This window comes from Mobula hypostoma, chromosome 25, assembly GCF_963921235.1.
Source record: "Mobula hypostoma chromosome 25, sMobHyp1.1, whole genome shotgun sequence".
NCBI classification, from domain to species: domain Eukaryota; kingdom Metazoa; phylum Chordata; class Chondrichthyes; order Myliobatiformes; family Myliobatidae; genus Mobula; species Mobula hypostoma.
This window is the reverse complement of record NC_086121.1, coordinates 9,109,595-9,134,381: the sequence shown is the minus strand read 5'-3', so window position 1 is coordinate 9,134,381 and position 24,787 is coordinate 9,109,595. Positions and strand designations below refer to the sequence as shown.

Genomic DNA, 24,787 nt, shown 5'->3' with positions numbered 1-24,787 from the left:
CTTAACCCTTTGCTCCCTAATTCTTGATTTGCTGCACCTGGGAAAAAGACTGAGTGTATTCTACTGATGTGGTACGGACACAGGTCTTTCTGCATAACTTGTCTATGCCAACCAGGGTGACTAACTAAGGTGATCTCATTTGCTTGAGTTTGGCCCATACCCCTCAAAAAAGTTTGGGAACCCCTGGTTTAAAGCCATGGACCACTACCATTAAGCAAGGGGTCTATGCGGCCCAAGTTGGGATCCCCTGCTCTAAACCTTTCCAATGTCTTGGCCAATAACACTGGACAACTTAGATTTTACTTCCTGAATACTTTAAGGTGTATCTTATGCATTTTGGGCTGTTGATCATGAAAATCACCATGAAATCTTCCTACATGCACCAATTTTTTTTTGAAATCACCCATATTTGTTATTTCAGCTCATAATTCAAGTCAGAATAACTGATGTTAAGATTAAGGAAGGCATTTTTGTTGGTCCACGAGTCAAACAGGTCATCAATGGCAGGCAATTTGAAGAACTACTAGTGGGACTGGAGAAAATCGCATGGAAGGCATTCAAAGATGTTGTTGAAAATCTTCTTGGCAACTACAGTGCATTAAACTACGTGAACTGGTTGACAACATGCTTCGAGCATACAAAACCATGAAGTGCAACATGTCACTAAAGATTCATTTTCTGCATTCCCATTTAGACTCCTTCCCTGAAAATCTTGGCACTGTCAATAACGAACATGGTGAGAGGTTTCACCAGGACATTGCAGTCATAGAGAAACGGTATCGTGGCAACTGGAATCCATCAATGCTGGCTGATTATTGTTGGACACTTAAGCGAGAAACCTCAGACACTGAGTACAAATGAAAATCATCAACAAAACATCTTTAGCTTAGTTGAAGTACTGCAAAGTGTCAGCACCATTATGCAATTAATTGCATTATGTTCAATAAAAGTTAATTTTTTGTTTCTCCAAATTCCTACGTGATACAAGTAGTCTGAAATTATATTTGTGTTTAGCTTCAAGCAGTCTACCACAAATCAAAAAAAATTCTGAGGAAGCAACACTTCAGAAAAAAATTGTTATCCGGTGTGATTATCCCTCACTCCACATTACTAGGTCATACTTTCTGGTCATTATCATACTGGGTTTTATCTTTTGACAAAGTGTCCTGGGACGCCCTGAAAGGAACAATAAAGGCGTTCAGAGGCCCGACATTAACTGACTCCACAAACAGTACCTTGGTTGCCAGTTCCTTCTCCCGGTCCACCAGGCTTTGAATGTCTGCGGAGTCGTAGCCGCTGCTTTCACTGGGGGTAACGGCGCTCTCGAACGTTGTGGTGGAAATCTGAGAGGAGATGCTGGTGGAGGCACTGAGAGTCCCACTGCTCATGCTTGGGGAGATGGAATCGCAGAGAGATTTTGGAGCTGCTTCGCTGAGCTTCTCTCTCAGTAGGAGCAGATGCCGCGTCCGCTCAACCTAAGCAAACACGAACGAACATTAAACATCCACACAAGAGCCAAACTAGGCCATTTGGCCTACTGCTGATTCATCACCCCTCTCGAGCCTATTCTCCTACCTACCCGTAATCTTCGATGCCTTACTAATCAAGAACCTATCAACCTCTGCTTTAAATATACCCAATGACCTATCATCTACAGCTGTCTGTGGCAATGAATTCCACAGATTCACTACCCTCTAGTTGAAGAAATTCTTCCTCATCTCTGTTTTAAAGGGACATCCTTCTATTCTGAGGCTGGGCCCTCTGGATCCCCACCACCCTTCCCACATCCACCCTATCTAGGCCTTTCAATATTCAATAGGTTTGAATGAGATCCGCCCTGCCCTGTTTTTCTAAACTCCAGTGAGTGCAGGCCCAGAGCCATCAAATGCTCCTCATATGTTAACCCTTTCATTACTGGGACCATTCTCATGAACTTTCTCTGGAGCCCCTCCAGTGCCAGCATGTCCTTTCTTAGACAAGGGGTCCAAAACTGCTCATAACACTCCAAGTGCGTTCTGACCAATGTCTTACAGGGCCTCAGTCTGGGACTCAAGAGAGAAAAAGTTGTCTGTTGGTCACTGGATTCTGAACCTTTGTGTAGCTAGTAATCTTAGTGAAGCCCAGTGCAAAATACTTTAAACCTTCTTTAAACCAATCCAAAATTCTCCCCCTGAAGACACAACATGCAGTTTACAGATTGTCCGCACACCCCTTTAAGTTTTCCAGCTTGTTCCACTTTCACAGTGTCGTTCATCCTAGCTGGGCTCGTAGGACAGCGCAGCAATGCAGCGGGTAGTGCAGCTGCCTCACTGTCCCAGACAGCAAGGTTCATTCGTGACCTGGGGAGCAGTGTGTGGAGTTTGGACGTTCTCCCTATGGCCCCCTGGTCTCCTCCCACATCCCAAAAACAGGTTGTGTGGGCTAATGGCTATTGTAAATTGCCCCTTTGGTTCATATCGACCAGACATTGAAGGTACTGAGCAACGGAGCAACTGTAGTTTTGCTCTGGGCCACAGAATTCCAAACCCCTCAGCCCCCTGGGCCACAGAATTCCGAACCCCTCAGCCCCCTGGGCCACAGAATTCCACAATCCCAGCCTCCTAGGTTACAGAATTCCAAAGGTCCCCAACACTCTGGACTACGGAAATCTGAAGATTACCTCATGCAAGAGGTCCAGCTTTTCCAGCTCCCACTGGTGTTCCAGGATGAGGCTGTCCCCACGGGGTCTCCAGCCGGCCAGGTTCTCCTCTCCCCTTACGTAGGCAACTGAGGTGTCTAAAATCTTCCTTCTCCTTCGTTGCATTCCTGGAACATACCAGGGATTATTCCCCCATGTTAGGCTGTTCAACTTACATCAACACTATGTCTACTGATCATTACAGCAACACTACACCCACTGAACAGCTCAGTAACATTAACTTTCCACCCACTTACATTAACTCCCCACTCAGAGATCACGTCAGTAACATTACATCCTCATAGATTAACTTTCCGCCCACGGTATTCTACACCCATTTAACTCTATAGTAACACTATACCATCGTACATTAACACTACACCCAATGACTGGTACAGTAACACTACACCCCCAATCAGAGCGATTTTTCAGACACAACACCGGAAAAAACTAAAACTGGGAATTAGCTACATATACCAGCAATCTCGAGTGATGTCCTTCGTTATAAATGGAAACACATTTTATACATGAAGCTATAGATGTCCCCAGTAGCTTCACAATGAATATACTGAAAAACAATGACACAGTGGTACAGCTGCTGCCTCATGGTTCTGGTGACCTGGATTCAATTCTGACGCGTGTGTGCGTGTGCGTGTGCGTGTGCGTGCGCGTGCGCGTGCGCGTGCGTGTGTGTGTGTCGTGCTCTCTCTCTCACTCTCTGTGGGCACACGCGCAGTTTGCACACTCTCCCTGTAGGTCTCTTCTCACATCCCACATAGGAGCTAGCAGGTTAACTGGCTACTCCGATTTCTCCCAGCATGCAGATGATTAGTGGAATTTGGCAGATGACGGGAACGGTTGGAGAATAAAGTCTGATCAGTGCACCCAATGGTCATTGTGGACTCAGAGAGTTGAGGGATCTGGCCCTCCAACACCACACCATGGCTGACCTTTAGCTGCTCTCTGAAGCTCCTGATCACTTGAATCAAAGGCCACAAAGTGGACTGCAACAGTGCAAAGTGAAGGCTAATGGGAACCAGTGACGGACTAACGGTGTCTTTCGTCTCTGGTTCTCTCATCTTGAGAAACGGTCATAGAATCACAGAAACAGGCCCTTCAGCCCATCTAGCCTGTGCTGAACTGTTGTTCTGCCTAGTCGCTTTGAGCTGTATGTGGACTATAGCTCTCCATACCCCTCCCATCCACGCACTTGTACAAACCCATCCATGTACTTATCCAAATTTCTCTTAAATGTTCCAATCAAATCCGCATCTACCACTTCTGCTGGCAGCTTGTTCACACTCTGAATGAAGTTGTTTCCCCATCCAGTACCCCTTAAATATTTCACTCTTAACCCATGACCTCCAGGTCTAGTCTCACCCATTCTCAATGGAAAAATCTTGCTTGCGTTAACCCTCAATTTTGCATCAATCCGTTCTGTGCCATGTTGTATGACACGGGTGATCATGGTCTTTCCGAGTCCATGATTGTTCTTGGCAAATTTTTCTACAGAAGTGGTTTGCCATTGCCTTTTTCCGGGCAGTGACTTTACAAGACCAGTGACCCCAGCCATTATACAGACAATCTTCAGGTATTGTGTTTTCTTGTGATATCATTCTGGAGGAACATTGTATCATTTTTTAATGCATGCATTTCTAAATGACAATAAATGAGGACCGAGTGTCCTCATAATCTAATCTAATCTAATATTGTCTGCCTGGCATCAGTGGTCATATAACCAGCACTTGTGATATGCCCCAGCTGCTCATACAACCATCCACCACCTGCTCCCATAGCTTCACGTGACCCTGAACGGGGGCCAAGCAGGTGCTACACCTTGCCCAAGGGTGACCTGCAGTCTAGCGGAGGGAAGGAGCACCTTATACCTCCTTTGGTAGTGATGTATCTCCACCCCACCACCCTCATAATTTTGTACACTGTATCGCTATCAAACCTCCCTTCGTTCTCCTACTTTCCAGTGAATAAAGTCCTACCCTGTTCAACCTTTCCCTATACTCGAGGTCCTCAGGTCATGGCAACACCCCCCTTGTAAACTTTCTCCGCAATCTTTTAATCTTTCCTGTAGGTAGGCGACCTGAATGGCACACAATACTCCAAACTGAGCCTCACCAATGTCTTGTACAACTTCAACATGACATCCCAACTCCTGTACTCAAATGTAAGCAAACCTAAGCAAGCTCCTACGAAAGTGTGTTCATGCTAATATTACAGAGTAGTAATCTGGGTAACGTAGAAACCTAACCAAATCAGAGGAATCTTGTACTTACCAGGGCTCCCTCTGTCCGCCATTTTACATAGGCTAAGCTCATAAACACCACTTATTCGATTACTGAAAGAAAAGGAAAAGAAGAGGTCACAACTTTCTGTTTTTGACATCAGTATCTGCTCTCACAATTTACAGTGTTTTACATTTGCCACCACAAGTCATTTCTGAGAAGCAATAGCTTACAAGTTTAATTACATCAGTGAAAGAATCATAAGTAAAACTACAGATAAAATTTCTTCCAATATAATTTAAAATAGGCAGCACTTTTAAGCGCCGTTTTGATTTTGGAAGTACCAGTCAGGTGTCTTTGCATAGCCACTGCCAAACAGGTTACGCAGGGAGCGCGGAGGTGTGATCTTGGCATCCCGGGAGTAGAAGACCATACAGATGTCTTTGGTGATCACTGCTGGCTGGATGCAATGGTCAAGCTGCAAGTTCAAAGAGTGCAGAAACAGGTGACGATCAAGAGCACAGACAAAATCGTAGCATCTTTAAGTCGGAGTGCCACAGTTAAATAGTGGCTAGTGTAATACTCTACTGTGCCAGTGATTGGGCTTCCATTCCTGCTACAGGAGTTTACGTAGGGAGCTTCTATGTTCTTCCCGTGACCAAGTGGGTTTCTTCTGGGTGCTCCGGTTTCCTCTAACATTCGAAGATGTACGGGTTAGCGGTAGTAGGTTATGGGATGCTACATTGGTGCTGGAAGCACAGCAACACTTGTAGGCTGCCCCAGCACATCCTTGGACTGTGCTGATCATTGACGCAAACAACAGAAGATTGAGGGGAGATTCGATAGAGGCGTACAAGATTATGAGGGGTATAGATAGGGTAGATACAAGCAGGCTTTTTCCACTGAGGTTGGGTAGGACTACAACTGGAGGTCATGGGTGAAGGGTGAAAAGTGAAAAGTTCACGGGGAACATGAGGGAAAACTTCACTCAGAGGGCCGTGAGAGAGTGGGACAAGTTCCCAGTGCAAGTGGTGCACGCGAGCTCAATTTCAATTTTTAAGAGGAGTTTAGATAGGTACCTGGATGGTAGGGGTATGGAGGGCTTAGTCTGGGTGCAGGTTGATGGGAGTAGACAGTTTAAATGGTTCATCATGGACTAGGTGGGCTGAAGGGCCTGTTTCAGTGCTGTACTTTTTCTATAGCACATTTCATTGCATGCTTGGAAGCACAGGTGACAAATAAAGATAATCCTTCTTTAATTTTTGCTCCAAGAATATGATTCCATTATAGTTAATAGAACTGAACATCAGAATTGGAACAGAAGACACCAGCACCGCTTACACTGCAGATTTTGTGCTAGCAATCAGCAGGAATTCCTCTCCTTACAAAGTGACACAGATCAAATCATTTCTGCGAAAGTGCAGACAAACTTAAACACAACATGGCAATCTGCGTCTGCATTGGAACAGAGGTCCTTTGTTTGTAAACAATGTGCACCGAGTTGTACTTTGTCTCCAACCTCAAGACCCCCTACTAAGGCAACTCTGCATTGGTGAGAACCTGACATAGATGGAGGGACCACTTTGCCGAGCACCTCTGCTCTGGTAGGTGAGATATCCCACGTGGTGACCCATTTCAATTCAACTTCTCAGTCCCATTCTGACATGTTGGTCCACAGTCTTCTCTACTGCCATGATCAGGCCAACACCCAGGTTGAAGGAGCAACACCTCATATTCCATGTGGGTAGCCTCCAACCTGATCGCACGAACATCGATTTCTCTAACTTCTGGTAATCTCTTCCCCTTCCCCTTTTCTCTTTTTCTATTCCCCCATTCTGGCTCCTCTCTCACCCCTTCTCTGCTCCTCCTCACCTGCCAATCACCTCCTACTGATGCTCCTTTCCTTTCGCCTATGGTCCACTGTCCTTTCCTAACAGATTTCTCCTCCTTCAGCCCCTTGCCTCTTCCACCTATCAACTGCCAGCTTCTTACTGCAACCCCTTCCCCAAACCACCCACCTTCCCCCTCACCTGGTCTCACCTATCACCTCCCAGCTTCTTACTTCAACCCCTTCCCCAACCCACCCACCTTCCCCTTCACCTGGTCTCACCTATCACCTCCCAGCTTCTTACTGCCACTCCTTCCCCAAACCACCCACCTTCCCCTTCACCTGTTCTCACCTATCACCTCTCAGCTTCTTACTGCAACTCCTTCCCCAAACCACCCACCTTCCCCCTCACCTGGTCTCACCTATCACCTCCCAGCTTCTTACTTCAACCCCTTCCCCAACCCACCCACCTTCCCCTTCACCTGGTCTCACCTATCACCTCCCAGCTTCTTACTGCCACTCCTTCCCCAAACCACCCACCTTCCCCCTCACCTGTTCTCACCTATCACCTCCCAGCTTCTTACTGCAACTCCTTCCCCAAACCACCCACCTTCCCCCTCACCTGTTCTCACCTATCACCTCCCAGCTTCTTACTGCAACTCCTTCCCCAAACCACCCACCTTCCCCCTCACCTGGTCTTACCTATCACCCGTCAGCTTGAACTCCCTCCCCTGACCGCTCCTCTTTATTCTGGATTCTGTCCCCTTCCTTTCCAGTCCCAGAAACGATGGCCCAAAACGCCGACAGTTTATTCCCCTCCCCGGTCGCTGCCTGATTTGCTGAGTTCCTCCAGCATTTTGTGCACGTTACACTAAGGCAACTTGTCATTTAGAATGACACAGTCCCAAACTACAGTAACATGTATTTTGTATAAAACACCACACTACGGGTTAGAAGTGTGACATGTGTAGCTAGACTGAACAAACCTCGTAACAAATGTGATAGGTTAGGGTCTCAGCTCAAAATGTTGACTGTTTGTTCCTTTCCATAGATGCTGACCCACCTCTGGGGGATGCGTGTGTGTGTGTGTGTGTGAGTGAGAGTGAGTGTGCGAGTGAGAGTGAGTGTGCGTGTGAGAGTGAGAGTGAGTGTGTGTGTGTGTGAGTGTGTGTGAGAGTGTGAGTGTGAGTGTGTGTAAATGTGAGTGTCAGTGTGTGTGTGAGAGCGTGTGTGTGTGAGTGTGAGTGTGTGTAAATGTGAGTGTGTGTGAGAGAGAGAGAGAGTGTGAGAGAGAGTGTGTGTGTGTGAGTGAGAGTGAGTGTGCGTGTGAGAGTGAGAGTGAGAGTGAGTGTGTGTGAGAGTGTGAGTGTGTAAATGTGAGTGTCAGTGTGTGTGTGTGAGAGTGTGTGTGTGTGAGAGTGTGAGTGTGAGTAAATGTGAGTGTGTGAGAGAGAGTGTGTGTGTGTGTGTGTGTGTGTGTGTGTGTGTATATATATATGTGTGTATGTATTGCTCATGATTTTCCGGCATCTGCAGAAATGCTTGTGCTTCTGATGGATCAGTTTTTCTGAACCCATTGGAGTTAAACTCTGATTTAATCTGAACTCCCTTGGTTTAAATTCAATGAACTGGTCCCTGCATCTTTGTTGCAGTTGAACTGTTGTGAAACAGGGCTGAATTCAATCAGAAGCCACTACAGATTTTTAGGCACAGTCAAGTGAACTAACCTCCAGGTACGCAGAAAGCGTCATGTAGATCCTTTCTCCATACGGAGTCACGCGGTTTAGGAGCAGGGAATTGTGTAAAGAGCTATCCCAAACGGCCTCAAACCGATAAAAGCTTCTGAGGGGAAATAAAGATAAGGATACAACAAGTCAGTTTTATTTGTACAGAAGAACACGCAGTGGCCACTATATTAGGTAGACCTGCTCATTAATGTGACTGTCTAATCGGCCAATTATGTGGCAGCAACTCAATGCATAAAAACATGCAGAGACTCATTTGTTGTTCAGACCAAACACTAGAATGGGGAAGAAATATGATCTCAGTCACTTTGACTGTGGAATGATTGCTCCTGCCAGATAGAAACAATTATTTCAGAAACTGCTGATCTCCTGGGATTTTCATGCACAACAGTCTCTAGCGTTTACAGAGAATGGTGTGAAAAACAAAAAAAAGACATCCAGCTGGTGGCAGTTCCACGGGGGAAAATGCCTTGTTAATGAGAGCGGTCAGAGGAAAATGGCCAGACTGGTTCAAGGTGACAGGAAAGCGACAGTATCTCAAATAACCATGTGTTACAACAGTGATGTGCAGAACAGTGCATCTGAATGCACAACACGTTGAACCTTGAAATGGATGGGCTACAGCAGCAGACACTGGATTCCTCTCCAGTACCTAATAAAGTGACCACTGAGTGTATATTGTATGGGTTAGAGCACTGGATATGTATTTTTCATCTCATTCACACATTTAATTGTTTCTCTCTCTCTCTCTCTCTCTCTCATACACACACTAAATGCAACTTCAGTTACTAATGTGAAAGATGTCTAAGAAGTTATTGCGTTCTTGGGAGCAAGGAGATTCATAAACTTTCTTTGTAAGTGGAAGTCAAAAATTCTTCAACATCAGTGTTTTTGAAACATAGACACTCTGCATAATAGCATTTTATATTTAAATGTGTTGCAAATTGCTCTGTAGATCCAAATAAGACTGTAAGACCATAAGCTATTTGAGCAGAATTAGGCCATTTGGCCCATCGAGTCAGCTCTGCCATTTCATCATGCTGATCCGTTTCCCTCTCAGCCCCAAATATAGGTCTCCCTGGATCAGTTGTCTTACTGTCATGTCCTTTGGTGGCTATTATTGATGAGACATTGTCCTTCACTCTCCAATACCAAACTATTCACCAAAACAGGGAAGATGACAGATCATTAACCAGTTAATGGTCTATACACCTGTAACCAATGTCGAGATCAGGGATCAGCACATACTGACCAAAAGTGGGACTAATTAATCGGGGGGTTAAAGAGAACTCAGAGAACTCAAACAATCCATGACTGCACCAATACACAAGTTCAACTTCTATCTCAAGATCAGCACTATTTTCTTGAACAAATCATTTCAAATTATCCTTGTTTTTAACCTTTTAATCATTTTCACTATTCAAATTTTCACAAGAGTAGCAGATGCGTTGAACATGCTGCCAGGGGTGGTGGTAGCAGCAGATACTTTAGGGATATATTTAAGGGACTTTTAGTTAAGCACACGGATACTACGGGGCAGGGAAGGATTAGATTAATCTTAGAGTAGGTAAGGTTAAATAGTCAGCACAACATCATGGGCTGAAGCGTCTGTACTGTTCTATGTTCTTATGCTTAAATAATGATTTAAAAAGGAGATTCTTGCAAAGTGAATGATGCATTCAAACACCATCTCCCTTCTTCTCCACGATCTTCTGATCACGATAATGACCAGGCTGAGAAGTTTCCTAACTCAGAGACTAGTTAATCCTTGGCCATCTCTGTTGTGCACACTCATTCATCATGCATATTGAAAGATCGGACTGACAGGTCTGAACTGTGAACATACGTAATGACTGAATATTTACAACAGACACAGACAAGGGTTCAAAAGGAATTAAGGGATATGGCCTCAGAGCAGGAATCAGCAAATTATTTCAAGAACAGTTACCACACCACAACTACCAGGCTCTTGAACAAAAGGGGATAAACTACACTCACTTGCCCAACCACTGAGATGTTCCCACAACCAATGATCTCACTTTAAGGACTCATTTTCTTGTTATTTTTTGCTATTTATTTATATTTGCATTTGTTATTTGTTGTCCTCTGTACTCTGGTTGATCTTTCATCGATCCTGTTATAGTTACTATTCTTGAGTACGCCCACAGGAAAAAGAATCTCAGGGTTGTATATGGTGACATACATGTACTTTGATAATAAAATTTACTTTGAATTTTGATTTTACGAAGTGGCAGAGCAGGCTCATGAGGCTTATCCTTGTTAGTCATAGTCATAGCCATACTTTATTGATCCCAGGGGAACTTGGTTTTCGTTACAGTTGCACCATAAATAATAAATAGTAACAAAACCATAAATAGTTAAATAGTAATATGTAAATTATGGTGCAATAATTATGGTAAATTATGTAAATTCTTGTTTCTTATTTTAATTATCCAGGTTTGGTGGTCACTTTACGCTGATTGCCTTTTCTCCTGTGCCTGTAAAATAATTTCCGACTATAATTCCCATGGTTTGATGTCACAATCATCAATACAAAGCTCAAGAATGCATTTTAAAGCACTCAGTTTATTCACGGTCAAGATTAATCCTGAAACTCTGTCTATGATCTTGTTAGTTCAGGGGTTCCCAACCTTTTTTATGCCATGGACCAACGCCATTAAGCAAGGGGTCCGTTGGCAACCCCTGTGTTGATGATTCTTCTTCTTCTTCTTCACCTGAGACAAAAAGCCCTCAACTCCGAGTGGAGTCTTCGGGATGCCGTCATGACAGCATTTTTTTTAGCAGGCTTTCTTATTTTTACGAGGCCAAGTTGTAACTTGACGCTCAACCCAGCATAGATGGAAAGTGTGCAAGGAAGCCGGCTGGATTCAAACTCAGGAGTCTTCACTCCGAAGTCCAGTGCTGATACCACTATGCCACCAGCCGGCTATTTGTCTCAGGTGCTCGTTGACAATTTTCACCATCCTGCTGTGAAACAGTATGACGTTGGCCACTTTTTCCAACTTCACACACATTTTGGCTTTGGATTCCACCCAATACTTGGACATTACAGCAGCTTCAAGATAATTAGAGACCTGGGCATGAAGATGGGCATCTTGAATGGCCTGTTTCGGTAAGTCTCCACGACAGCAAACCACTTGCCCACCCTTCCCCCACTTTTGAGTCGAAGAGTCTTCCTTCCTCTACTGTCCCAGAATCTCCAACTTCCTAAATTACAATCATATTGTAGGTATTCAGGACCTAATTTCCTTTAGCAGGAAGGGCAACGAGGGAATGTAGATCATTACTTCAACCAATACTTCTAGAAGGAACCACAGGTTTGAGAGAAGACAGAAACCCTCACCACATTTGTAATATACCACGATGTGCTTGTAAGGCTGTAAAGGCACAGGTTACCACAGCCGATGACTAAAGGCTCTGTCAAGAAATTCACAATCTGTCATCAAATATCCCCACCATCCGGGCTATCTTCTCACAGCTCCCCTTGGGCAGGAGGTACAGAAGCCTGAATTTTTTCACCATCAGGTTCAAGAACAGCCGTTTCCATTCAAACATACGATTCTTGAACTAACCAGCACAACCCTAACCACCACCTCAATATAGCAACACCACAACTACTTTGGCCTCTCAAAGTCCAACCCTATGACCCCATTTGTGAGGGGTGGAAATGGGCAAGGCCGGCCGACAGGGCTTTGGTGAAGCTGTATAGGCCAATCCTCTGTACAGTGGATTACAGAAACATTGATGAACTCCTGTCATCGATGGCCTCGGCTCCAGTGGGAGATGAAGGCCCAGGAAGAAGAGTAACTACTATGTCCAATTTGCATTGCATTTAACCTTGTCTTTCATTGGCTTTAGTTGTGCTCTTTTTGTTTAAAAAAATGTATAATTTATGTTTAATTTATGCCGTTCCTGTGAAAGTTGATTATCTGATGCTATATGTCTGTGGTGCTGCAGCAGGTGAGTTTTTCATTGCCCCTGTTTGTAGGTGTACTTGTGCAGATGACAATAAACTTGACTTTGCCTGTGATTTAAATAGGCTTTACTCCCTCACTCTCTCTTAAAACCCCATCATTCTTTTCCAAGAGGGTATCGAATTTACTTTTGAGAAGTATATCTGCTTCCTTCACTCTTACATGTTTTCCCAACCGTAACAATCCTTTGTGTAACAAAGGAAATTAATTCCTGGCTACATCACTGGAAGAATTCCCTGGAGCCAATGCGTATAAAGGCAAACAACATGCTAGATGATATCATTTGTACCACTAATGTTACTGTACATCTTTGTGATATCCTTACAAAAGGAGCCATTTGTCAATTCACGAATTCGCAACCTAATTGGCGTTAAAAGCACTTGTATTTAATTGGAGATACAGGGTGGAACAAGGCTCTTCCAGCCCACTGAGATGCACCACGCAAAAACCCACTGATTTAACCCCAGCCTAATCACAGGACAATTACAATGACCAATTAACCTACCGATTGGTACATCTTTGGACTGTGGGAGGAAACCGGAGCACCCGGAGGAAACCCATGCGGTCACAGGGAGAACGTACAAACTTCTTACAGACGCTGCCGGAATTGAACTCCAAACTCTGGAACAGCTCAAGCTGTAATAGCATCATGCTAACTGCCACGCCACCATGGTGACCACGTATAAATATAACAATGATGTAACAAAATGAGTTGATTTAAAATGCAACCGTGCTCTTACAGGAATTTAAATTCGCACGGGCCTCTGAACTTTTATGTCCATAAAATCATGTGTACATTCAGTTTCAAGTGAAAATCATTTGTATTATAAGGGAACGGAATTGATTTTAAGTATCTTTCCCCCTCAAAAAAAAGGGCTCAAAGTATCATTGTGTGTTTATTGTGTAGATCTTAGGTGTATTACTTCCAGACTAGCAGAGTAAAAGATTGCTGACTACTCTGCTTGAAGGGATAAACATTGTCTCCTTGTTGCTTGGCGTGAATGTTATATGATAAAGCTGAGAGGGCAGGTGCAATTAGCTGTGGCCACCTTGCCTTTGACTTGTTTCTCAGGTAGAGTCTCAGGGTTATACAGCATGAAAACAGGCTCTTCGGCCCATCTTGCCTATGCTGACCAAGATGTTGACGGACGAGTTGACGACGCTAGCCAGGAGTCAGAGGACATTTCGGGAGAGCAGTGTTATGTGTTTTACTGAAACGTGGCTGCACGAGGACATACCCAACCAAAACGTTTCCATAGAGGGCTTCCAGACCGTTCGGGTTGACCGGAAGTGCACTGAGAGTGGTAAGCGTAAAGGAGGGGAGCTTGCTGTTCTGGTTAACAACAGATGGTGCAATTCTGGTCATATTTCGATCAAGGAATGTGTTGTAGCCTGGATATTGAACTTTTTGCTGTTGGAATCCGGCCATATTCCACCGAGATGCAACACTGGGCGTCATGGGAGGTTGTTCCTGCCTGTGGCCATCGAACTTTGCAGCTCCTCCCATGGAGGGTCAGACACCCTGAGCCAATAGGCTGGTCCTGGACTTATTTCCATCTGGCATAGTTTGCATGTTGTTGTTTGATTGTTTGTGGTTTTGTATTGCTATATTTATGCTCTATTCTTGGTTGGTGCAGCTGTAATGAAACCCAATTTCCCTCGGGATTAATAAAGTATGTCTATCTATCTATCTATCTATCTATCTATGTTCTATCTGTGCTCATATAAAAATGAATCTCAGGGCAGCGTATGGTGACTTATACGTATTTTGATAATAAATTCCTGCCCTGTCTTTAAGGAATTTGTACATTCTCCCCGTGACTGCATGGGTTTCTTCTGGGTGCTCCAGTTTCCTGTTGAAAGGGTTTACTGGTCTCATCAGGTGTAATAGGGCGGCAGGGACTCGTTGGGCTGGAAGAGTCTGTTACTGTGCTGTATCTTTCATAATAAAAATTCAAAGTTAATTTGTACTTTAAACTTTGAGCTAGTCCCATTTGTCCAAATTTGGCTCATGTTTCTATAGATCTTTTCTGTCCACATAGCAGTCCAAATGCCTTTTAAATATTGTAATTATATCTGGATCTACAGCTTCCTCTGACAGCTCGCTCTATGCACCAGCCACCCTCTGTGTGATACACTTAACCCTCTGTTTCCGTTCAAGCTTTTCCTTTCTCACCTTAAATTTCTACTCTCAAGTATTAGCCTCCTCCTCCCCCCCCTTATCCTGGGGAAAAGACTATAACCATCCACTGTATTTATGTACCTCACAGGTCATCCCTCAACTTCATACATTCCAGAGAAAATGAAGCACCTTCTCCAGCTCAATGACAGCCTTGGTGTGAGTGACGGTGAACAAGAGTGAGTGAGAGAGTGAGAGAGCGAGGGGGAGGGAGGGAGAGGGAGAGCGCCAGAGCCAGAGCAGACACACAAAGGGGAGGGGAAGAAAGACAGAGAGACAGCTTGTTCTCCTACCCGTCCCCTTACCTTCTTATTCTGGCTTCTTCCCCCTTTCCAGTCCTGTTGAAGGGTTTTGGCCCAAAATGTCAACTGCTTATTACCATCTATAGATGCTACCTGTCCTGTTGAGCTTCTCTAGTATTTTGTGTTTGAGATTCCCAACTCTGCTCTCTGCTTTCTCCTCTCTCTCTCAGCCCCCTCATGCTTTTTCATCCTCTCAAAGACCCTTTTAAAATCTTCATCAATTTTACTTTTCCATTAGGAGGTACAGTATATAACATATATATTCCATTTTTAAAATGCGATAAACACAACTTTTTTATATTTTTGCACATTTTAAAATAACTAAGCCATCCAAATTATGTCAGAATTATTTACACTGTCATATTATGCTGAAAATGAAGACAGTAACTGATAACTTACTTTTTTTGCAGAAGCTCTGTACTTCTGATTTTTTTTTAATGTATAAAGTTTGAGCTGTTTTATTTTGCAATTTGTTTTGAGTCATAGCTGAGAGTCCTGAGGTAGAGAGCTGTGGAATGCATGTCTGGCTCTTGGACTTTATCCATGAGCACCCACCACCTGTCCAAGTCACCCGATCACAGGACTGTGCCAGGAGTGCAGACTCTGGATCTTTAAGTGGAATATCTCCAAGATAGCAAATATGTTTGGAACACGGTTTTTAATATATCTACAGTGAGCAACGTAGTAAGGAAATGTTCTAGGGTACAGCATACAAGAGCTGTGTACTAACACAGGGACTGTTTCTCAGCCGTCTAAGCTCTGTCTAAAGTGAGTATAGATGCTACAAGTGAACAGGATGCTTGTACAACTTCCACTTTCTTGCACTTCATTTATACCACAGGCTGTTTTAAACCGATTCATAATTGTAAGTGAGGCCAAGCGAAGACCCAGGTCTCTGCATCACTCCACACCCTCATCTCAGAGAACCAAATTCTTCCGAATATTACTAATCCGGAACACATTGAAAGTTAATTCAGCTGCAACTGGAGTAACTCGGGGAAACATAACCTGTGTACATTGTCAAAAGGCTTAACTTAAATTCTCCATTTTATCTTTCGCTGCCCTCAGGCATTAAGTACCTGGAGATTACAAGGGGTGATTGATAAGTTCGTGGACTAAGGTAGAAGGAGTCAATTTTAGAAAACCCAGCACATTTATTTTTCAACATAGTCCCTTCCTACGTTTACACACTTAGTCCAGCGGTCGTGGAGCATACGGATCTTGGACCTCCAGAAAGTGCCCACAGCAGGGGTTATTGATAAGTTCATGGTCTAGGGTAGAAGGAGATGAGTGATACAGCTCTCTTTCCATGCACATGCAGGTCAACTCTTTGAGTGATTATGCAGAAAGTTTGAAGTTAATAACATATCCTTCTACCCTGGGCCATGAATTTATCAATCACCCCTGATGAGTTATTAACTTCAAACTTTCTGTAAGAGATTTGAAAGTGGGGGGGGGATCCAAAATGATAGGAGAAGACAGGAGGGGGAGTCATGGAGCCAAAAGCTGGACAGTTGATTAGCAAAAGGGATATGAGAGGATTATGGGACAGGAGGCCTAGGGAGAAAGAAAAGGGGGGGAACCCAGAGGATGGGCAATAACAGATGGAGTATGAGGGGGAGGTGGGGCATTAATGGAAGCTAGAGAAGTCAATGTTCATGCCATCAGGTTGGAGGCTATCCAGAATATAAGGTGCTGTTCCTCCAACCTGAGTGTGGCTTCATCTTGACAGTAGAGGAGGCCGTGGATAGACATATCAGAATGGGAATGGGACGTGGAATTAAAATGTGTGGCCACTGGGAGATCCTGCTTTCTCTGGCAGACAGAGCGTAGGTGTTCAGCAAAACGATCTCCCAGTCTGCGTCGGGTCTCGCCAATATATAGAAGGCCACATCGGGAGCACCGGACGCAGTATATCACCCCAGCCGACTCACAGGTGAAGTGTTGCCTCACCTGGAAGGAATGTCTGGGGCCCTGAATGGTGGTGAGGGAGGAAGTGTAAGGACATGTGTCCCTGAATGGTAGTGAGGGCATAGAAAAGGCTACAGAGAGTGGTGGATACTGCCCAGTCCATCAGAAGCAAAACCCTCCCCACCACTCATATGGAGCACTGTCATAAGTAGGCAGCATCCCTCATCCAGGACCCCCACCATCCAGGCTATGTTCTCTTCTTACTGCTGCCGTATGTCCCACAACATCAGGCTCAGCAATAGTTAATACCCTACAACCATCAGTTATCATCCTACAACCACTGGGCTCCTGAACCCGATGGACAGCCTCACTCACCACAACTCTGAACTGACTCCACAACCACAACACTTACTTCCAAAGACATACTCATAGTATTTTCCTATGTTTGCACAATTTCCCTTCTTTTGCACTTTGGGTGCTTGTCAGTCTTTGTATAGTTTTTCACAGAGTCTAGTGTATTTCATTTTTGTTCCTGTAAATGCCTGCGAGAAAGTGAATCTCAAGGTAGTATATAGCAACACATACGTACCTTGATAATAAATTTTATTTACTTACCTTCATTGGTATCACTTTTTTTTTTACACAACTACTGGCTAAATCCCAATATTCATAATAGGTGCATTTGTAAAGATGAGGTCCTAAGGAAGTAGTTTGGATTCCTGACACCCATGAAGTGAAACGACATGATTTTACTTAGTTATTTCCTGTGTCTGTGGTATAAAGGTAAGTAGGCTACAGCACTAAAGCAGGATTACGTAAAAAGCAAAGGAAATTTATAAGGAAAGAGATGAGGCTCTAATCTAATAAATGAACAACAATGGAAAACTGAAAATACCTAGGTATATCCACATCAAGAAACAGCCTGTAAAATACAAGAGGTATCATTAGTAGCAACGAGGAAAGAGATGGAAATAATAGGCGACAGAGAATGATAGCCAGCTACAACTTGTTTAAGCTACTAAAAAATTTGGACAAAAAGTGTCAAGCATTTGCCTCACCTTGACCACAGAACTCTGCAGACGGCCTGGTGTGGTGGTAGAGGCAGATACATTAGTGACTTTCAAGAGACATTTAGGTAGACACATGGCTGTGAGGAAAACGGAAGGAGACGGACATGGTGACAGCAGAAGAATTAGTTCAGTTGGCCATTTGATTGATTCGGCACAATATTGTACTGTCCCTGTGTTGGGCTGTTCTATGTGCTAACTCAGATCACAGAACCTTTACACTCCTGACCATTTCAAAGTTGGACCATGACTCAAGATCAACTTCTGAACACAACAGTAGGCGGAAAGGAGAAGGTGGTCAAGACCCTGGTAACGAAGGATGAGATTATTATCATGGTGAGAAATAACAAGCAACACGCACGTGAAATGCTGGAGGAACTCAGCAGGCCAGACAGCATCTATGGAAGGGAATAAACAGTCAGCATTTTGGGCCATAACCCTTCATCATGATCTCCACCCTTCCTCCTCCTCTCTTTTTTCCAATCCCCATTCTGGTTACCCCCTTCTCACCTGCCCATCATTGTCCTTCCTCTTTCATGGCCCACTGCCTCTCCTATCAGATTCTTCCTTCTTCAGCTCTTTATCTCTTCCACCTATCACCTCTCAGCTTCTTATTTCATCCCCCCTCCTCCCTCACCTGGCTTCACCTATCACCTGCCAGCTTGTACTCCTTCCCTTTCCCTTTTCATTCTGGCTTCTTTCCCCCTTCCTTTCCAGTTCTGATGAAGGGTCTCAGCCTAAAACATCGACTGTTTATTTGAGCTTAAGATATGGGAACCAAATTAAGCCATTTGGCCTATTGAGTCTATTCCACCATTTCATCATGGCTGATCCATTTCCCTTTCAACCCCAGTCTCCTGCCTTTTCCCCGTAACCCCTTGTGCCCCGATTAATCAAGAATCTATCAACCTCTGCCTTAAATATACCTATTGACTTGGCATCCATAGCCGCCTGTGGCAACGAATTCCTTAGTGTCACAACCCTCTGGCTAAACAAATTTCTCATCTCTGTTCTAAATGCATGCCCCTCTATTCTGAGGCTGTGTCCTCTAGCCTTAGACTCTCCCACCATAGGAAGCATCCTCTTCACATCCACTCTGTCGAAGTCTTGCAACGTTCACCAGGTTTCCCCTCACTTGGTGCAGCCTGACCCGCTGAGTTCCTCCAGCATTTCATGTGTGTGCGCGTTGCCAAGATTTCCAGCACCTGCAGAGTCTATTGTGCTTGCGAGGAATGACGTTGGCTCAGGCGCTCGTGGCAAAATCAAATGGGTGAAAATAAAATACAAGCAAAGAAGTTACTGGTGGAATTAATAAGAGGGCTTACCTACAATAGCTGTAGTGTAGCACATGGTAAAAGTCAAGAAAGGATTCTGAAAGAGCTACACAGTAATCATGGTTGATTATCAACATCGCATTGATTGGACAAAAAATAATGGCAAAGATATCTTTGAGGAAGAGTTCATTGAGTGTATGTGATATAGTTTCTGAGAGCAATATGTCAAGGAACCAAACCAGGGTGCAGTTGTTTTGATATTGAGTAATGAAACAGGATCAAGTAATGATCTCACAGTATAGGATCCCCAGGGAAAAGGTGATCACAGTTGGCAACATTTCAGATTCAGCTTGAGGATCAGTAACTAGAGTCCAAGTCTTAAAGAAAGGCGATTACAGTGGTTCGAGATCAGAATGAACTGGGGAAGACAGAAGTTAGCAAAACCAGATACTTCATAAAACCTGGCAAGGGCATATTCTGGTTAGAAACCAAGGCTCTGTGAGTGGAATGCACCACTCATGATCGAGCCAAGGTTGGTATCAAACTGAAAAGGGCATACAATGCGGCAAAACTGAGTGGTGAGCCAGAGGACATTTAGAAACAGCAAGCATGACCAAAAAAAGATATTAAGATAGTGAATGACAGTAAATCAGCAAATAACAATAAAAAAAACACAAATCGTCAGAGCATCTACAGCTACATAAACATAGTTAAAGAAACGTTTTGTCCCTTAAAGCCTGAGTCAGGTAAATGGCAAAGATTTCAAAATAGTGTAGATCAGTCTTAAAAGTAGAAGACATCAATAATAACAGATAACCAAAGGGTTATAGGCAGCAATGATCTAGCAACCTATCTATCCAACTACTGTATCTATTTATCTTCTGAAACGCAGTGCGGAATAGGCCCTTCTGGCCCTTTGAGCTGCACTGTGCAACAACCCCCGATTTAACCCTGGCCTACTCATGGGACATTTTACAATGACCAATTAACCCACCAATTGGGACGCCTTTGGAATGTTGGAGGAAACCGGAGCACCCGGAGGAAACCCATGTGGTCATGGGGAGAACGTACAGACTCCTTACAGACAGTGTTGTGAACTGAATCCCACAGCTGGCACTGTGAAGCGTTACGTAAACCAGCTAAGCTACCGCGCCGCCCTGCAAAGGAAACCCGACGGGTAAGCGAAGGTACTGGAAGCTGGCGGACGGAGTATAACATGGGGAAACGTGAAATCACTGCAGGACTTGTAGGTGTCCAGGACAAAGACGCAAGCAGGAAAAATCACTGCCTACATGACCCACTCAGTAAACTGCCTTTTCCCAGAGCTTCCTTCTGGAAAGCACCGTAGGGCTACTTAAAACAACAAACTCACACTATCTTAGAAGTGTCTTTCCCCAGGCAGTTAATCCCTGGCACACTCCTCCATCTATTACTTCAGTCACTGCACTGTAGACACTTGAAACACCTTTTATAATGCTGTTTACATTATAAATACATGCTGGTATTTATGTATTTATGTACATATTATTCCATTTCCATCTTCTAACTTAATTTTTTATATAATTATTTATTCTTTACAACTGTTGAATGGTTATTGCTGCATGTCACACCCTGACTAGCTCACCACAGCAAGTTCCTAACATAGTAAATATAGATGATGAATAAGGTGGATCCTTCATGTGAGGTTATCCACTCCAGAATGAGGAAAGAATAATACTATTATTTAAACAGAGTGAGACCACAGAACATTGCAGTATAAAGGGATCTGGGGTCCCCATACAGGAAACACAGTCTCGCAATTTGGAGGAGCAACAACTCCTATTCTTTCTGGGTAGCTTTCAACCTGATGGCATGAACATCGATTTCACCAGCTTCTGGTCATTTTCCCTCCTCCTTCTCCCTGTTTCTACAATCTCCCACTCTAGCCTCTTACTTCTTCTCACCTGCCTATCCCCTCCCACTGGTACCCCTCGTCTTGTCCTTTCTCCCATGGCCCAGTCTCCTCTCCTAACAGATTCCTTCTTCTCTAGCCCTTTACCTTTTCCCCCCATCACTTCCCAGCTTCTTTCTCCCTGGCCCCCCCCATCCCGCCCTCCCATCTGGCTTCATCCATCATCTTCCAGCTTCTACTCCCTCCATTCCCCCCACCTTCTTACTTTGGCATCTTCCCCCTTCCTTTCCAGTCTTGATTAAAGGTCTCGACCTGAAGCGTCGGCTGTTTATTCTCCTCCGTAGATGCTGCCCGACCTGCTGGAGTTCCTCCAGCATTTTGTGTGTGCTGCTTTGGATTTTCAGCATCTGAAGATTCTCCTGTGTTTTGTTTTTATTAAGTGGGTAGTGTCCACAATGACTTTTTTTTTCCTGCTTAATTCTTTGTCCTGGGCCCATACAGGCACCATACACTAACCTGGTAAGCTGCTGATTCCTTGGAAGAGGGGTTCGATGTACAAAGTTGGAGTATGTTGGGCCACTACTCACTGGCGTTTAGAAGAGGGGATATTATTGAAATATTTAAGATTCTGAAGGAGCTTACATGCTGGATGCTGTTTCCCTCAATGGGAGTTCCAAGAATTAAGGGCATAGTTTCAGAATAGTTTCAATTTAAGTCACTCAATCTATTGAAGGTACAGACTAGCTGCCACCTGAATTATAAGGGAGTCAAAAGACGTGGAAAGAGAATGGAAAAGTGAAGCTGAGGCCAGTATTGGTTCAGTCACAATCCGATGGAATAGCAAAGCAGGCTGGAGGGGGCAATTGGCCGACACCTGCCTCTCTTTCTATGTGTAGTGGTTAGCGTAACAATTTACAGCGTCAGTGACAGGGATTTCGGTTCCTGGTGCTGTCTGGAAGGAGTTTGTAGGCGCTCCCTGTGACTGTTTGTTTCCTCTGGGTGCTCCCGTTTCCTCTCACATTCCAAAGACGTACGGGTTAGGGTCAGTAAGTTGTGGACATGCTACCTTGGTGCTGAAAGTGCAGCAACAGTTGGGGGCTGCCCCCAGCACCTCCTCAGACTCCTCAGTCATTGACACAAATGACACATTTTCCTGTATGTTTCAATGTACACGTGACAAATAAAGCTAACATTTATATATTTTTTCAAATCTTTAACCATGATAGAATCATCATCATTATGTGCATGTCATATGATGTATGCAATCATGTCTCATGACCATTATTGTTCTTGGCAAGTTTTTCTACAGAAGTGTTTCGTCATTGCTTTCTTCTGGGCAGTGTCTTTACAAGGCAGGTGACCCCAGCCATTATCAATACTCTTCAGAGATTGTCTGCCTGGCAATAACCAGGACTTGTGATATGCACCAGCTGCTCACTTGACCATCCATCGCCTGCTCCATGTCCCATGGCTTCACGTGACCCTGATCGGGGGCTAAGCAGGTGCTACACCTTGCCCAAGGGTGACCTGCAGGCTAGCAGAGGGAAGGAGCATCTTACAGTTCCTTTGGTAGAGACCGTATCCCCACCCTGCCACACATTTGATCGAATGCCCAGACTGACAATTACAGAACTCATCCAAATCCCAGTCTACAAGCTACCCGAGCTCCCATGAATCACTGGGCCTTCCCGTTGTTTCCCCCCCAGTCTGTCGCCTCATCAACAGAACAGATCACAGCAACCTTTAATAGTGTGACATTGATAGTTTTTTTTTTCTCCACAGAAAATGAATTTTTAAAAGAAAATACAAGGTCATTTGAACAGAAGTCGCTCCATCCAATCTGTAAAACCTGCAATCTATCTATCAGATGTGTCTTTTTGATCACCGTTCCACCACATATTGGCCATCTCCGGCACCTGTCCAGTAGGGAATGCTCGTTTCATATGGGTGACAGAACTGGAACACAAGATGTAGAACCACTTCACGTAAAAAGAACAGGAACATACCTGTGAGCATCATTTGAAGATTTGATATGCTTTGCAGAAATTATATTCAAAGACAAAACAGCGTCTACAGCAGCTTCGTCCACCTCTGGTTTATTCCTGATGCGCCCTGGAAAACCATTGGGAAGCAGGCAGTTATTGGGTTTGTCCAAGACAGAATGAACACTTATCTTCTAATTTATATTCTATCCCTTCATGAGTGAAGTCAGAAGGACATTTATTTTAATATTGCATTAGAAATCCGTGCATTTAGTGACATTTGGCTATTCAAGAATCTGAAGCATGTGGATTTATTTAACCATATAACAACATATAACAATTACAGCACGGAAACAGGCCATCTCGGCCCTTCTAGTCCGTGCCAAACTCTTACTCTCACCTAGTCCCACCGACCTGCACTCAGCCCATAACCCTCCATTCCTTTCCTGTCCATATATCTAATAATTTAATCTAAATTCAGAATGCAGATCATTTGCTCTTATTCAGTGGCCACTCTCAAAGGCCATTTCATGAGGTACCTGGTGTGGTCTTCTGCTGCTGTAGCCCATCCACGTCAAGGTACAATGCTCTTCCGCACAACACTGCTGTAATGTGTGGTTATTTGAGTTATTGTCACCTCCCTATCAGCTTGAACCAGTCAGCCTGGCCATGCGTTAAGTTCTGTTAATTCGGGCTATGGAAGCATTTAGTTGAGGTGCACACTTTTATGCTATGGGCAAGCACATGGGGGAGGGTGGGATTATGGGCAAGGAAATGGCACCCTTGTGTACTGAACGTGAACGGAGAAAGTAAAGGTGTTAAAACAAAAGAAAATCTTGGGCTTGCTTGAGCATTAACACATTCACCCCGACCTCTCATTAACAAGGCAGTTTTTATTTCTTCGCACCATTCTCTGTAAACGCTATAGACCGTTGTGCATGAAAATCCCAGATCAGCAGTTTCTGAGATACTCAAACCAGCCCATCTGGTACCAACAATCAAAGTCTCTTGGATCACATTTCTTCCCCATTCTGATGTTTGGTCTGCACAATAACGGAACCTCTTGACCACGTCTGCATGCTTTTATGCTTTGAGATACTGCCCCATGATTGGCTGATCAGATATTTGCATTAACAAAGTATAAAGGGTTACCTAATAAAGTGGCCTCTGAGTGTAAACATCATCATTTAGAGTAATTTTATCAGTTCCCTGGTGTTAGTTTTACTGGGTAACAAGAGAATAAGATGTAAAATCAGAAATGTTGAAAGGATCCTACATTAACATTATCAATATTACATTAAAAAAGACCCATTAGCTCTGGAAAGAAAACTCACCAACAACGAGCTCTCGAACATCCTTCCAGTGAAGTTCACTGCCTTTCTCATGCACGATCATGACCGTAATCCTGCGCTGAATTCCCTGTTGGAATCAAAATCTAAAGTTATAATTGGAAATTATAGTCAGCAAACTCACTGCAGGAGGTGGTAGGGACCAGCCACTATTTTGGGCCTGAGCTCTGGAGCGTGGTTGACATTTAACCACGACACCCCAGAGCTCCGCCTGCTCTCTCGAAAAAGATCCTGGGAGACTTTCCGAAGAAGAGCAGGGGTATTGAGCCCATCACTCCCCCCACCAACATCAAACAAACCATCTTGTTGCTATTCAACAAGGCCTTCTGCCCAACAATCATTCTTACATT

The 24,787-nt window shown here is 44.1% G+C and overlaps 1 protein-coding gene across 9 annotated transcripts in view; it reads right to left on the bottom strand.

The window, feature by feature from the left end:
• kif1b (kinesin family member 1B) overlaps positions 1–24,787 on the bottom strand; it is a 275,068-nt gene that overhangs the window by 20,746 nt on the left and 229,535 nt on the right. For all 9 annotated transcript variants that reach the window (XM_063033346.1, XM_063033349.1, XM_063033347.1 and 6 more), the window contains 7 exons: positions 24,423–24,507; positions 23,113–23,218; positions 8,470–8,584; positions 5,259–5,392; positions 4,966–5,027; positions 2,660–2,805; positions 1,236–1,475 (listed from right to left, as the gene is read on the bottom strand). In XM_063033346.1, the coding sequence (XP_062889416.1) occupies positions 1,236–1,475; positions 2,660–2,805; positions 4,966–5,027; positions 5,259–5,392; positions 8,470–8,584; positions 23,113–23,218; positions 24,423–24,507 (888 nt within the window). The remainder of the gene's footprint in view (positions 1–1,235; positions 1,476–2,659; positions 2,806–4,965; positions 5,028–5,258; positions 5,393–8,469; positions 8,585–23,112; positions 23,219–24,422; positions 24,508–24,787) is intronic.